Consider the following 15,316-nt stretch of genomic DNA (forward strand, 5'->3'; position numbering starts at 1 on the left):
ATTAATGTATCGCAACAGTCTGAGAGAAGAATTGATAAAGTAAAGGAAATAATATTTTAAAACATTCCAGTTTTAAATTATGATTATTTAAAAATAATCATAACTTAACGCCTCATCGGTTGGAGCATTACGTGCAGCACAGTCAAGGGATAACTGGAGAAGAGTCATTGCTTCAACAAGGGTCACAACCCTCAGCAACGAGGAGTACGACAGAGAAGAGATTTAAAAATCAAGAAACACATTAATTTGAGATTTTCATTTATTATTAAAAGCTATGTTTAATTTATTACATAAATATTTACAATCCTTCAAGGAGAGCCTGATTATTTTACTTACAAATCAAAATGAGTAAAACATCACCGTCACTGGAGTTTATCGGTGCGACCATCGATCCGCACATACAGAAGCTTTTGCATATTTTCACTAATGGCTAGTAATGATAATTTTAAGTGACTTTTTATGACTTTTTATGAATTTTAGTGTGTAATCTCTTACTGATTTTTTAGTCTAGCAACTTCTCTCTTTTTAGCTTGTCAGTGTTTGGTATTAGATAGTCCAACAACTAAAAGTTTATGAATGCATATGTGGGTGAATGAATGCGATGTATTAGCATGTTACGAAATTATGTTACGAAACCAGTAGACAAAAAACTCAGTAAGTTAGCAATGACACTAAAATTTTGCTAACATATACAATCACAAGCAAATGCATAAATATTGTATTTTTTCTTATTATCTCTGAAACACTTTATACAAAATATGAAAAATTAATTAAGCCTTTAAATTAGTTTCACTGAATGAGTAGATTTCAAATACGTTTAACACGTATCAGAAATATTATATGCAGCACATTCTCCAAACACGATAAGTGTAAAATTATCATTGTCATTTTATCAATTATTTTATGCTGTACCCAAAGTCTTGTGCCTAAAAGACTTGTATGATGAGTAAACGCTTCCTTGTGGGACGGGGACGATGAGAGCACTGTTCAGTGACCGCATATAACTTTTTCTAGAAAAAGAGTCCGCGCATCCGTCTGCCCATGGCCTGTCGGTCATATAGAACGTTGAACTTGTTTATGAACTGGTTGATGTCGTTACAACCCTTGGTGACACTGCCCAAGTATGTCATCAGACCAACGTCATTGCATTGCTGGAATGGAAAACATTAAATTATGCATTAAATACATTGGATAGATTTAATAATTGAGAGTGTAGTTAGCTAGAATAATATATATTTTTTACTTAGTAAATACTACTGTTTTTTAAAATCTATTGTGACACATGTTTGATGTATTTCACATCACTTTCAAAAACCGTAAAATTGACAATTGACAATGTATACTGTATTTTACATACAAAAAATTATCAGCCATTCTGATACATCCGTAATGAAAACCGTAAATGAACTGAATTAAATAAATAAAGAGCTCTGTACTCACGGTGTAGAAGTGGTGCGTAAAGGAGGGGTCGTCCACGAGGGGGAGGCGGTGCGCGAGGGCCCGCGCCTCCCGCAGCAGTGCCGCGCTGTAGGGCAGCTCCCCCGAGCGCAGGGCCGCCACGGCGCGCGCCACCAAACGCACGCGGCTCGCCACCATGCGGATGGCCGAGCGCTGAGCCGTCAGGTGCTCCGCCACTGGGGAGAGACAAACATATAACTCGTGCAACTGATGGACTGATTCTTCGATTTAGTGTTTTTCCCCATCATGAATGAATGATGGGGAGAATAGAAGGACACCGAAGACCTGGCAGAAGACGAACATCATGGCTTCGCACGGAGTTGTTCCGGGCGGCGAAGGACCGCCAATCCTTTGTTATAGTGATCGCCAACATTAGGGGGACCTAACAAGGCACACGAAGAAGAAGATTCATTCATGCAATAAGGAGATTCATTCCGACCTGTCTAAAAAGGAAAGTTTACGAATCCTGCATACTGCCAGTGAACACATATGCACATGAGACTATGGCTCTGACAAAAAGAAATGCAGAGAAGCTCAAGTGCACACAGCGATCCATGGAAGGATCCATGCTTGGTAATTATTTTTTTAAAGCAATAACCCGCAAAGCGTCTATTTTAGATGCTTGTCTGCAGGTAGGATACACCCAGAATAATTGAAAATAAATAAATAAAATAAATTCATCTGATAAAATAAATAATGAAGATACCAGGAAAAGAACCAAAGTAGAGGATATCATGGATCGCGTGGCAAAACTCAAATGGCAGTGGGCAGGACATATTGCAAGACAGGTCCCTACAAGATGGACCCCAAAATTTTTACGATGGAGACATTGGGAGAACAATAGAGGTGTCGGAAGAACCCAAAAGAGATGGTCCAACGACATAGACACTGTGGGAGGTAGAAACTGGCTGCAAGCAGCAACCAACCGGAGGAAATGGAAAGAAGGGGAAGAGGCCTATATCCAGCAGTGGAGGTCAGAGACTCATGAAGAAGAAGAACATGAGAGTAGTTGACAGGGTCAACTACTCTCAAGTGATAGTTGACATCGGGGGGACTTGATATGATACACAAAAAAGAAGAAAAATCTGCGTGTAACTTTTTTATTCACAATTTTCTCTTGCTTTTTATCTAGTCAGCCAGGCTTCTAAGTAAGTTCTGAGACACGCTGGAAGTTACAAATAGACAGGCAGCACACTTACCGAGGCTGCTCTCGCCCGCGTCGCTGGCGGAGACGCGCGCCACGTGGTCCACGCCCACGCGCTCCGCCTCCTCGGCGGCGAGCGTGTAGCGCAGCGGGGCCAGCAGCAGCGCCGTGCCGCCGCCGCCCACTAGCTCCACCACCGACTCGTACAGGCACACCGGCAGTTGCTGCAAAAATCAACTTCACATTGTACTTTCACAAGGAGCCATTTGACCATTATCTGCGCGGTATGATCGATAATCCTAAAATTATCCGGAACATTGGTCTGTATGTTCCCGATAGTTACCTAAGACAGGGTCGACATAGATTGTTTCACATTCCTATACACAGGACCAACCTGCCGATGGTTATGCCTGTAGGAAGAGCTACCGCTATGTTGAACAATATCTCATTGGATATTGATCTGTTCCATGTGTCTGAAGGAGTTTTCCGAAGCGGGATTCTTCTACACCTTTAGCAATAGTTCTTGCATATATTTTATTTTAATATATACGATTTAAATTTTTTATAGTTTGTAATGTATATAATAATAATAATAATAATAACTCTTTATTCCAGCTTGACTAAGTGGTGGGTGCAATACTTAGTCAGCCATATATGTTTTACAACATTTTTTTATAAAATGAAATCAAAATTACAATAATAAACAAATAAAAAATAAAGAAAAGAAATTGCGAAAGAAAAACAATTAAAAATAAAGTTTTTTTTTTTTGGAGAGATGTATGTAGTAGATGAATATCAATCAGCTCGCTGGCAAAAAAATATTAATGATAATATATTAATTGAAATAAATAAATTGAAATTGAAAAATTGAAATTTCTTAGATAAAGGCCAGGTATGGGTTATTTTATAACCTTATTACTAAATCTTGGTTAACACATTGTTGTTGGGCGATTTTTTTATCAACCCCAACCCTAATCAGTATACTAATCACAAGTAATCCGAAACACAATTTCGATCTGCATAATGTTTTTTGGCGTCTCTCTATTGCGCTCTACCCAAAGTAAGCAAATAGAATGGTTATAAGCGTCTAACACTCTCTACCAACAGCATGTAAAAGACGCTTATAAGCGTTTCCCGCAAATGTGTTAACATATGGTGAAGGATTACTAATTTATTTAACTAAAAGCTTAAAAACATCAGTATGATAGTCATAGTATAGTATGATTGGTGACAGTATAGTATGATTGGTGTCAGTATGGTAAAATTCAGTATAAGTCAGTATAGTTTTTTTTTTTCTTTATTTTAAATTCTTTTGTATTACATATCATGAATTCAAATACAAAAAAATATGAATAAAATATAAATATGAATACAAAAAAAGATCCCACAAAGGCATGGCCTGTGTGTGGGTATACAATATAAGTTAGTCATAGTAAAGGGTATAAGGGTATGGGTATTATAAGTAGAACTAGAATAATAGTATTAATATAAAATATAACATCTACTAATAGGGTTATTAATTTTGCGCCACCCTGAGCATCATCATCGGCTTAGTTCCTGAATAATGATAAACGATATATTTTATTATAATCTTGAAACTAGACAGTGAGCAAACTTAACCCCATATACAATACATATTTTCAGCTATCACTATGTATCGTATGATTTTTTTTCATCTAACTATACCGAATTTTCCCGTGCTGAAGGCACATATAATACTTATTTATAAAATTATTCGAAAGAAAATTGTTTATGGCATGGAATCAAATACAACATGGCCGAATGATAGATCTATTTCAGATCTACCCACTTATGAATATTTATTATCCATTTAGTATCCATAGTATGATTGGTGTCAGTATAGTATGATTGGTCACAGTATAGTATAATTAGTGACATTTTAGTATGATCGATCACAGTATAGTATGATTGGTGACAGTTTTTTTTATTATTTTTTCTTTCTAAAAGAGAAATATTTGTGTATGTATTTATTATTTACACAAATATTTCAATCTCATACTATTTCTGAGCCTATGGCGGCTCATTATTAGAAATAGGTATCAAATTGTGGTAGAGTGGATTTGAACCGAGAAACTCTGAGTTAAGAGTTCGCTATACTATCCACGGGACCACAACCCGACACAAGTTTAGTATGATTGGTGACAGCATAGTATGATTTGTCTCAGGAAAAACAACTTACATCTCCGCTTCTTCCATTGGGATTAAGCTGCAGCAGAATGGGGGATTCGTTGATCTCACATATCTGACGATGCACGGCGATGTCCTTCTCTGTGGGAGACTCTCCAGTGGTGTACCAACCCAGGAAATCCATGTCGGAAAACACTTGCTTAACTAGAATCATTCATTTTGTTCAATTCACACATGCAATAGAGGACTTAAATTTGATTATTTTGAAATATTAAAAAGAAATTGATAATTATTTAAATTTTTGGGTAATATATCCAAATTTAAGGTTATTGGATTGAATTCTACTTTTATTTAAATATATACAATGATGTTTATTGTGACGCGTTTCGTCTCATTAGGACATTGGGTTTGATAATGTCTTTATAAGATGAAACGTGTCACAATGTACATCATTGTATATCGTTGTCATACAGGAGAAAGTTACCAAGGGCATTTTTTTACAAAAACGTAGTAATTTGATGTATTACTAGCTTAATATTGCTCTAAAAGAATCCGAAAGGATTGTAAACTTGGAAGTATAATATACTGACTTGTTAAAAATGACTAACTGCATTGATGCTTATTTTCTTGCCAAGCAAAAGTGACTTAAATGGCCCTCCTGAACATTTTACGTTTTGTTAGTTGGTCACTTTCTCCTGTACGACTACGATATATTTAAATAAAAGTAGAATTCAATCAAAATAACCTCGTTTAATTTTGGATATATTAACCAAAAATTTTAAATGGAATTCTACAAATAAATCATTTACATGATAGATTAGCATATTAACACATTTCGGATGGGTGTTTTTTATGCCTGCGGACCGCTGGCGACGGGATCCAATAATTATGTACATATAGTTAAGACCTTAACAAACAGATTGGTACATAATAATAATATAAAAATGTTAAATATATATTTCTTTCTTTTCTGACTCTAAAATGAAGTCGGCGCAGAAAGTAAACATAACATTCCCGTTCTTAAGCATCAATCGACCGAACAGGTGTTAATATAAGTGTGTTAATTTGTTTTCACTAACATTCGATTAAAATCTCCTCAAAAATGAAACAACTTTTATATATTTAATATAATTACATATTATTTACAAGCAAGTTATGAGGAAGTAGGTAGGTAACTTATATTTCAATAAGAAGCATCCATAACAGATATTTTTTTTAAATTGTGCAATATTTTTTACAATCAATCCTTACATATAACATATTTACTAAATGAAAAACAATTACTTAAAATTATACAAAATATGGTAAAAATATATTATTCAAATACTTACATTGTTCTTCTTTCATGTTATAATATTCCCGATCTATGACTATATCTCCAGCTATTAAATTAAAAACTAGCTCAAATGAGTTCATTACTTCAATGTTTCGGCCCTTCTGTTTTCCAATAATGGCTCCAATTACTAAAATAATAATAACAATATTATTAATTTTACTTCTCTCAATGTCTGTACCTTATGATGTACTGGAAAGTTATTTATGCAAAATTGGAAATATGCGAATAATTGAAAACCACCTAACCTATTTGCGGTGATCCTTCCTGAGCTCTTAGCCTGGTCCAATGCTCCGAGACATTCATGATTACTAAAGGATGTAGAGACACGGACACTGATCCCGCTGTGCCGGTGGTAACTATCACATGTTTATTCGCAGCTGTAGAAGTACCAGGGCTCGGTGACGGAGGAGCCGGTTCTGCCGTAAACCCAGACGAAGCGCTCTCCACTTCAACTTCCATCTCTACTTGAGCGTCTCCCATGTTTTTATCAGCGGTAAAGAAATATCGTATTATAAATATTAGATATTTGAAAATATATTGTCAATAAAGTATGAAAAATGACAACCACGAAATACACAAAATATTTTTATTCGTGATCATAGACAATTAAAAAAATAATTAAGAATTTAAAAGTCATAGATTTTTTAAAACCAGAATACCAACCAGCGCACTGGTGTTTTCCAGTTACGGAATGATACGCCATGTAAAAATATCGAATTAAGAATATTTTCAGTTCAAAAGGGAATTATGTATTTTGTTTGTTTGTAAAATCCATATTTTATATTTCATTGTGCATTCTGATGGCTTGTACAGACGGGGCGAATGCATACAGCGCAGAATCCGTTTCCTCTTTATCTTATAATATCTTTATATAAGTTTGAGTAAAAGCTTTGTTCATATGTCTTTATTGCAAATGATTTCTTCAGATTCTTCTTCCTCACTTTCAATTTGTATTTCATTTCAATGGTTCAGAATGAGATTCAATCATCCTATTAACATACTCAGTGTTAAAATTCAGGTTTACTTCGTTTATTAGGTGAACTGTTTCAAGTTTAGAATTCAATCAGAATTAATTAAATCACCTATCATTCGTGGGCATAGTTGTTTTCATGAACCTTTCATTCTTGACTCTTTTATTTCGCCATTCGTCTCCAATATTGTTTATTGAGTTCCATATGTCATAATTCAGTACGTACGTCACACTTTTCACAGTACGGACCTGGTTCATATGCATTTCATAGTGTGAAAGGGAAACAATTTCCAAAAAAGATTTTATTTTAAATGTGTGAAATAGCGAATTGTGTGAAAGTCGAATGTGCGAAAGATGAAGTCTACCCATACCTCTGTAAAACACTATGATATACGCAATCTAACAGATCGGCATCATATAGGGAAAAAAAGAGATCAAAAGAAAAAAGTAGGTACTGCATATAAAATGTGCGTAGTTAAAAAATGTTGGCAAAACTGAAAGATGTAACCATGCAGGCAACTTAATAATTTTATACCTTATTGCCCGGTGACATTTACATAATTTTGGAAAGACGTCAAAATGGTAATTAAAGACATTTATATATTGCTATAAACCTATTACTATTGTTAATTATTATTATTTAAATTAACGGTTTGTATTATGATCGAGTAATTTTCTTATCTGCAATCTTCCAAACATAAGTACATAGTAAATTTGTTAAAAACAAGTGAATTTTACAACCTCGAATTTTGAATATTTCAAAAATATATGGTGTATAATTTAAAATAGATCTCGAATTGAAGGTCGATAATGCATCATTAATACATATGTTTCGAATATTAGTAACTTTCTTTAAACTATCCCAGGTAAAAGAAACATATAATCTAATTTTCTCTCGATGTTTCTGATACTGAAATGAATAAATAAGCATTGTATTAAATGACACATGCAATGAATTATATCAAACAGTCAAAATATCATTCAGTTAGCTATTTAATTTTTTAGACTTCCAGTCTGACGTTTGCAATCCAAACTCGAAATTTTATGTTTTTAAACACGTCTCACTTTAAATAGCAGTATGAATTAAACTATTTGTGTTGATCATTAAAATACTTTATTTTTAAGACCGCTGTTTTTCAAATTCAATTGAGTGATGTGTTGTCATAATGATTACAGTTCATTCGCAAAGTACTTGTGGGGTCGGGTGGTTTCCTGTTAGCGGCAACACCGGTAGTGGCGGCTGCAGTCCAAAAACAGGAAGAAAGTAGTGCTAAAGATTCCCCTAAGTTATGTCGGCCCTCCGAACTACCCATCTACCCTCCTCCTACGTAAGTTTAACTCTAACCCTGTAATTGCCTACTAAAGCAAATAATGCCTCCTAGATTGGAAAAAAGCATAAAATGTCGGATGGTAGATTTACAGGACTATAGTTGGAATAATCGCCAGGTATGTATGAAGAGATTGCATTTGGAAGAGGTGAAGAATGTTTGCAAAGACAGAGTGGTGTGGCATTCTATTCTCTTTACTTACCCCTGTGAAATTTACGGCTTTAAAACACTACTTCATGACTACCGGTTTCGGAAAAATCATTCTATCATCAGGTGAAATGAAGTCTACATTTGACCAGATGATGGAATGACAATTCCAAAATTGGTAGTCAAGTAGTGTTTTTTGAGTGGTATTACACAAAGTGAACGATGAATGATAAGGAGAGTGTTATATTACCATACCACAAAGTTACCAATGCTTTTAATATACAAAATATGATAAAAATATATATGTATTTGAATTTCCTTCCAGTTCCAAAATGGTAGCCAAAGTGGAGTTGGATGAAGTGAGTGAGTTTGAGAAGACCCTCATGGAGCCAGTGCGGGTGGTGAGGACTTCTTTGGTGTCGGCCGTCCACCATGTCTCGGACTTCACTACGCAGATCAGCAACACAGTCAGCGACACAACCGACCAGTTCTCATGTAATCTACTTTCATTTACATCACTAGTAATAAACACTTCCTAATGGCTATTGCAATAAAAAATAGTGACTTCCAACGGGTACATTGAATAATGAACTATTTTCACTCAGGAGGAATATTGGATCGAATATGCTTTACGGATAAAATAATTTTTAAGATTCTCTTTGTATTTATAACAATCCGAAATATCGATAAAATATATTTTATAATTAATTATCATGTTTAAAATTCATATCAGTAATGATATGAATAAGTATATCTATGTAGAAAAAGACATCATTATCTTACGAGATCATTATTATATGAGACGCTTAAAAGCGTCTTTTACATACTGTTGGTAGAGAGCGGGAGATGCTTATAAGCGTTCTATTTGCTTACTTTTGGTAGTGCGAGACACCAAAAAACATTGTACAGATCGGAATTAGGTTTGCAGTTACTTGTGATTAGTATACAACCATAATTAGTTTACTAATTAGAGTCGGGAAAAAACTGCCCGATAACAATTGGTTAATACTAATGAAACTGCAATTATAATTTTGCTGAATTTTTTGTCACCGCCGTTTCGCCGCTTATCGCTGGTATTATCAAGCTGTCAAATATACCAACTTCACATATTGGGATAAAGATAGATTCTTTTAATATGTATTGAGTGAATTTTTATGTTTTTTTTTCAACACAGTTTTATAATGAAATGCGAAACAGGTGTCACAAAAAAGTAACATAAATTGCGTTTTTATTAAAAATAATAGATTATGGAATTCTATAAAGTTAATGCTAATTCAATTAATAAAAGAAATGGCTTTTAACCAGAATGACTTTTTTACACCATAATCTACCATTGAATGAAAATATTTTTTCATAAAATGTATTTTTTCTAGTCTTACTCTTTAGCTGACTCCTAACTACGCTCCGAACTAGACAATTAGTCTCCTTAGCCGACCAATCCCGACTAGTCAGTACATCTCTAGTTATTATTTTCTCCCTTGTGTGTCATTTCCAAATATTTGTTTTGGTATTTAGAACTATATGTGTATTTATATTATTGGTTTTAAAATATTAATAAAAAAACCTTCTATAATTTACTCAACTGACTGGAACCTCAATTGATTGTCACTAATGTTTGAAATGAAACGTGTTGACTTGATTTTCTTGAAGATTGATCTGAAATATTTGTTTATCGGTTGCGATTCTGGATAATGGCTGAATTAGCGGGTAACAATTTCAATTCCTAGCTTACTTATTTGTTTAATTTAATCATAAAATTATATTTTATGTATATATTTAAAATAAATCATAAATAAAAATCTTCAAACCATATTTAAATGGGGATATTAATTTCAGAAACCCTTATAATGGTTTCATGAGTAATTTTCACTTAGGCATTAGAGATTTTTATATGACCGAGTTTCATTGTTACCGACATCGGACTGGTGATGATGTCGGTTGTACCAGTCTTATGATGTTAGTAATGATGGAACCCGGTCACTGGTCAAATAAAATTTAATTGTAAAAATCTGTAAAGTTGATTCATTATATGTTTCTACCTTTTTGAAATTTTCCAAAATTTCTGGGCCCATATTTATTGTATCTGATGCGCATTAAATTGTACATATAAAGCTTTTTATTGCCTACAGAAAATTAATATTGACAATTTTTTAAATTAACTTTAAAAAATGTTAATGCTAATTTTCTATTTGCAAATAAAACGGCATATGCAGTTTAATCTGCATCAAATGGTAAAATTAACATACGAAAATTTAAATTTAATTTAAGTTTTTAATTTGCCTGTAGAGTGTAGAGCTTAGCACATTTGGCTACCACGGATGAGGTCCCAGGTTTGAATCCTGATTAGTTAATTATAAATATATAGTGTAATTTCATTACACCATAGTAAAAAATAATATCCTGGGCTAGCATTTGAACCCAAGACAGATTGTTTTGACTTTATATCATTAATGATAATGAAAACGCTACATCGATTCAATGTAATGCTCTGTGTATAATTAAATAGACCTCTAATTTTAGTCGCACATGGACCAAGTAATTAATTGAGTGTTATTCATGAGGCTGGTTCATCTGGCACTATGTTCTGTGCCTGATTAATCACAGGGTTCATAACATACGTTGTACTTATGTTATTAGTTGCAATGATGGCATTTAGTTTGTATCATTGAGACGTCTAATACTGGTATTTGATTATAGTTGTCATCGCATACCTCAGAGAAGAAGATAATGAAGCTCAAAGGATAGGAGCCACCGCGATGGGAACCCTGACTGGTCTTATTTTTGGGCTTAGAGGAGGAATATTTAAGGTAATCGTATTTTTTTTATTAAAAAATATTTAAGTAATAATTAAATAAATAAAAAGTATTTGCATTAATAAAATAAATTTTAAAAATACCAAAAGCATGTATGTTGCTGCGCTTTTAATACCACAAATATGACGTTATTATTACAGATTGAAAAGTAACTAAATGCAATCCACTTAATGCATTTGTGATTTTTCAAAATAAATACAGTTCGAAAATAAAATTAGCATATATCGAATGATGATACATATAAAGAAAAAACAAATATAATGACACATATAAAGAAAAAACAAATATAATGATACATATAAAGAAAAAACAAATATATGAATAATTTAAAATCTTACATTATTTTTTGTCATCTCAACATAGATCATAGAGAACTTGGTCTTAGTGGCTAGAAAGTCTGGGTATTTACGTAAGCCACGTAAAACTTCTGGTTTAAGTGATCACTTTACACACGTGTAACATTCACCAATTCTACCCATGATTGACACCACTCAAACTCTTGGAACTTCTAGATATATTGATTAAACTTGGACACACTCAAAACCTTGTATTTAAAATCTTTTTATTTTGCAAGACTAAAGGTACATTTTTTATTTAATTTTAAACAACCTGTTACCGAATTTAACTGCATATTTTTATTTATTAATAAGACACCTTTTTGAAACAAGTTACGCTTCATGTATAGTTATTTGCATTATCGATAATAATAAGGTTGAACTTTCAGAAAATCACATACAGTTTGCTGGGAACGGCGGGTATGGGAAGTATCTGCTATCCCGAAGAGGCCCAGCAATACTTCAACGAGGGGATAGTCCAAGGAAAACTTCTGGCCCATGTCGCGTATAACTTTGTTATGGGCGGTAAATATCTTTTTCATTATATAATTTTGTAACGCATGTCATATTTAACCTGTTAACCGGGGAGTTTTTAATTACCAACATACTACTCTTTCACTAGGACATATCAGTACATCACGCCTGGTGGACATAATTTCATATATTTTATTTTTATATATATTTTTTTGACATTTCATCAAAGATGAAGAAGAATATGGAAGTCTGGGCATTTACGGGGCTGACGACCGTCATAGGCTGGTTTAAGTGAGATGTCAAAAAATAATATGAAAATAACTCCTGTAATTGGAGATAATCCAGATTTTGTGAACAAGTATTTGGACACACTCAAAATGTTGTATTTTATTTTTGCTCAAAATAAACGAAAAGACTATGAAATAGGTTTTTTCATTTATTTATATATAAATCACAAAGGAAAATACGAAATTACAAACAAATAGAAAAGGTAATCAACAAAAAAATGGAAATATCGAATATTGATACATTGCTTTAAAAAAAAGTGTGTTCTAGAATAAAAAGGTTGAAAATATAAAAAATGTAAGTACATAATATGTAATACAAAAATAGGAAGGTAAGTGTAAGTACGTCACTGTCACTGCTCACTCAGAACACGTCCACTACTCTCACTCTAGTAAAATGATACTGATTCCCTCTGTGTCTTAAATTCATGTCGAGACATGTATGGATATTGTTGGAAAATATAGGTCCCGCCCGATTCCAGGGCCCCACATATATTTCAAGGACGTATTCATATGTCCTACCCGTACCCGATATATTTTACGTTTGAAGTATTTATACGTCACATGAAGGGACATATTTATTGTAACTGCAGACAGTTGGTAGAGTTCCATATTGAATTGTTGGGTAATATATCCAAAATTAAACACGGTTAACGGATTGAATTCTACTTTATTTACATATATGATATGTGACGCGTTTCGTTTTGTTTGGACATTATCAAACACAAGAGTGTTAAATATGTAATTAAAGTAGAATTCAATCCATTAACCGTGTTTAATTTTGATATATTACCCAACAATTCAGGATAAGGGACTGCTCGATATTTTTAGGACATACGAGTCAAATTTAAAACAGTGGAATTAAGCATCATCCTGAAAGAAAATATCTGATCCGTAACAGTATAAACCTGCCCTTGAAGTATTGCTTGCATCGTTTGCTCTCTAATTTTTTAACTTTTGATGGATTGATGGTTTTATTTGTTCTATTTGCAGTGAAACCAGGCGATCCTGAAGCGCAGGAGTTCCTCCCTAACTTTAAGGTCCCAACAAGCTTCCCTGAACTATCTGAAATGATCAAGTCCAGTTGGAAAAACAAGAAGGAGACTCCGGCAATCGAAGAAGGGAAGAAGGAAACCAAAGAATAAAGCTGGAAACACCATGTCAACTTCACATTGAAGTAGACAGAATGGTAGTTTGTGATTTTCTATGACAAAGTGTTTTGTTTTATTTTATTTTATTAAATTTTACGTTAAACTAATAAGATTTCTATGATAGGCCCCACCCCGCCAAAACTTCTTGCTTCTTGTTTTCAAACAAGTGCTATAAATGCGTATAAATGACCAGACTTCCATAAAAACTTCTTTTTTTATCTTTAATATCAATAAATAAATCTAATATTTTTATGTTGTTGTTTCGGCATTCACTTTGGTTCTTACCACAAAGTGAATTAGTGGTAAAAAAAAGTGTTTTCATTGACAATTTAATTGTCTTCAAAACAATTTTTTTTACCTCTTGAGCATTATATTTATTTTTAACTAGTTTTGTAAGCTACAGTTGCTTTCATTATTACTATAACTAACTAACTAACCATCACGCCGCTTCCCGCAGGGGTAGGCAGAGAGAATAGAGCGCCACACCACTCTGTCCTTGCAAACATTCTTCGCCTCTTCCACGTTCATGCATCTCCTCATACATACCCGCCGATTGTTACGACTCCTAACCTGACCACTCGTGCCATGTTTTTCTCGGTCTTCCTCTGCTTCTTTTCCCGCTAACATTCGCCTCATAAATTTGTTTTACCGTTCTTTCCTGACTCATTCGTTCTACATGTCCAAACCATCTCAACACACCTTTCTTAATTTTATCGATAATGCTTATCTCAGCTTTGCATTCCTTCCTTATTTCACTATTCGCACATCTATCATACATCGTTTTGTCGCACATTCTTCTGAGAGATCGCATTTCGACTACATTCAGTCTACTTTCATCCTTCTTTTGCCAACTCCATGTTTCACTTCCATACATTAGAGTTGGAACCAGGACTCCGTTGTGCACTGCCAGTTTAGCTTCCGCTGATAGGTTTTTATTTGCTATAACTGATTTCAGTGCACCGTTCACTTTGTTCCCAGCATTCACTCTCCTTTCTATGTCTTTATCAATCTTTCCATCCCTAGAAAACATACTACCCAAATACACGAAATCATCTATTACTATTCACTATTAATATTCACCTGTTGATGAATGCAACTGTAGTTTTTGAAAATAGTCATTAAAAATAAATATAATACTCAAGCGATATAAAACAAGTGTTTTCATTTACAATCTAGTAAAAAAATTGTTACCCATACTAAATGAAAAAGAATTGAGTATATTTTTTTACACTGGTACATATTTATATGCTTATTTTTTGGTTTCAGGGGCCGAGAAGCCAGCACCGTGCAGTATTCTCACCGGGCAACATAAATTATAGTGTAGATTCGAGTTAATTCACCCCATTATTTATTTGCCGAGAGTAAATTCTGGAAGTAAATCCAAAATATAAATGTTTAGGAGGGATAAATTAGTGATTTTTTAAGAATTTTGGCCTACTAATTTTTGACTGCCTTTTTTATCTTGAGGCTGGCATCCAAAATTAAAAAAAAATCACTTATATATCTTTTCCTGAACATTTGGGAGTTCACAATTATTTATCTCACACTTATGAAATTTATGTGAAATGTTTCTACTGTAAATGTGATTTGCGTACAAATTATATCTGTGCCGTTAAATTGTATATATGTAGTGTTGAATAAAAAAAATAATTTAAAGTTATTAAATTTTATTTCCTATCATGTTTAAATATAACCACTTTTTTTTCATTTCCACATTTTAACTGCTGC

General features: G+C 33.5%; 2 protein-coding genes across 2 annotated transcripts; one reads left to right on the forward strand and one right to left on the reverse strand.

Moving 5' to 3' along the window:
- Window positions 1-245: 245 nt before the first annotated feature.
- Window positions 246-6,678, reverse strand: CSN6 (COP9 signalosome subunit 6). The gene is made up of 6 exons (XM_088267675.1): window positions 6,332-6,678; window positions 6,082-6,213; window positions 4,803-4,954; window positions 2,658-2,826; window positions 1,441-1,634; window positions 246-1,151 (listed from the first exon to the last, which is right to left on the reverse strand). Exons 1-6 carry the CDS (start codon window positions 6,564-6,566, stop codon window positions 1,011-1,013), a joined length of 1,023 nt encoding a protein of 340 aa, XP_088123801.1. The 5' UTR covers window positions 6,567-6,678; the 3' UTR covers window positions 246-1,010.
- Window positions 6,679-7,594: 916 nt separating this feature from the next.
- Window positions 7,595-15,244, forward strand: Mic26-27 (MICOS complex subunit 26/27). Its single transcript, XM_088267684.1, has 7 exons — window positions 7,595-7,638; window positions 8,233-8,384; window positions 8,857-9,026; window positions 11,229-11,338; window positions 12,069-12,204; window positions 13,431-13,626; window positions 14,855-15,244. The coding sequence occupies exons 1-6, from the start codon at window positions 7,636-7,638 to the stop codon at window positions 13,580-13,582; spliced, it is 723 nt and encodes a 240-aa protein (XP_088123810.1). The 5' UTR covers window positions 7,595-7,635; the 3' UTR covers window positions 13,583-13,626; window positions 14,855-15,244.
- Window positions 15,245-15,316: the final 72 nt, after the last annotated feature.

The sequence above is a fragment of the Brachycentrus maculatus genome, unplaced genomic scaffold, assembly GCF_059751285.1.
Source record: "Brachycentrus maculatus isolate JH-2025_06_01 unplaced genomic scaffold, ASM5975128v1 h1tg000303l, whole genome shotgun sequence".
Lineage (NCBI taxonomy): Eukaryota > Metazoa > Arthropoda > Insecta > Trichoptera > Brachycentridae > Brachycentrus > Brachycentrus maculatus.

What these genes read in the sequence shown, in the direction of transcription:
- CSN6 (XM_088267675.1), bottom strand. Translation starts at nt 6,566, where the DNA reads ATGGGAGACGCTCAAGTAGAGATGGAAGTTGAAGTGGAGAGCGCTTCG. An exon ending in CCAATGGAAGAAGCGGAGAT is followed by an intron (nt 2,827 to 4,802) that starts GTAAGTTGTTTT and finishes TGATTTTTGCAG; the next exon opens with CAACTGCCGGTGTGCCTGTA. An exon ending in TTACGCACCACTTCTACACC is followed by an intron (nt 1,152 to 1,440) that starts GTGAGTACAGAG and finishes TTTCCATTCCAG; the next exon opens with CAATGCAATGACGTTGGTCT.
- Mic26-27 (XM_088267684.1), top strand. An exon ending in CCCATCTACCCTCCTCCTAC is followed by an intron (nt 8,385 to 8,856) that starts GTAAGTTTAACT and finishes ATTTCCTTCCAG; the next exon opens with TTCCAAAATGGTAGCCAAAG. An exon ending in GTATAACTTTGTTATGGGCG is followed by an intron (nt 12,205 to 13,430) that starts GTAAATATCTTT and finishes TTCTATTTGCAG; the next exon opens with TGAAACCAGGCGATCCTGAA.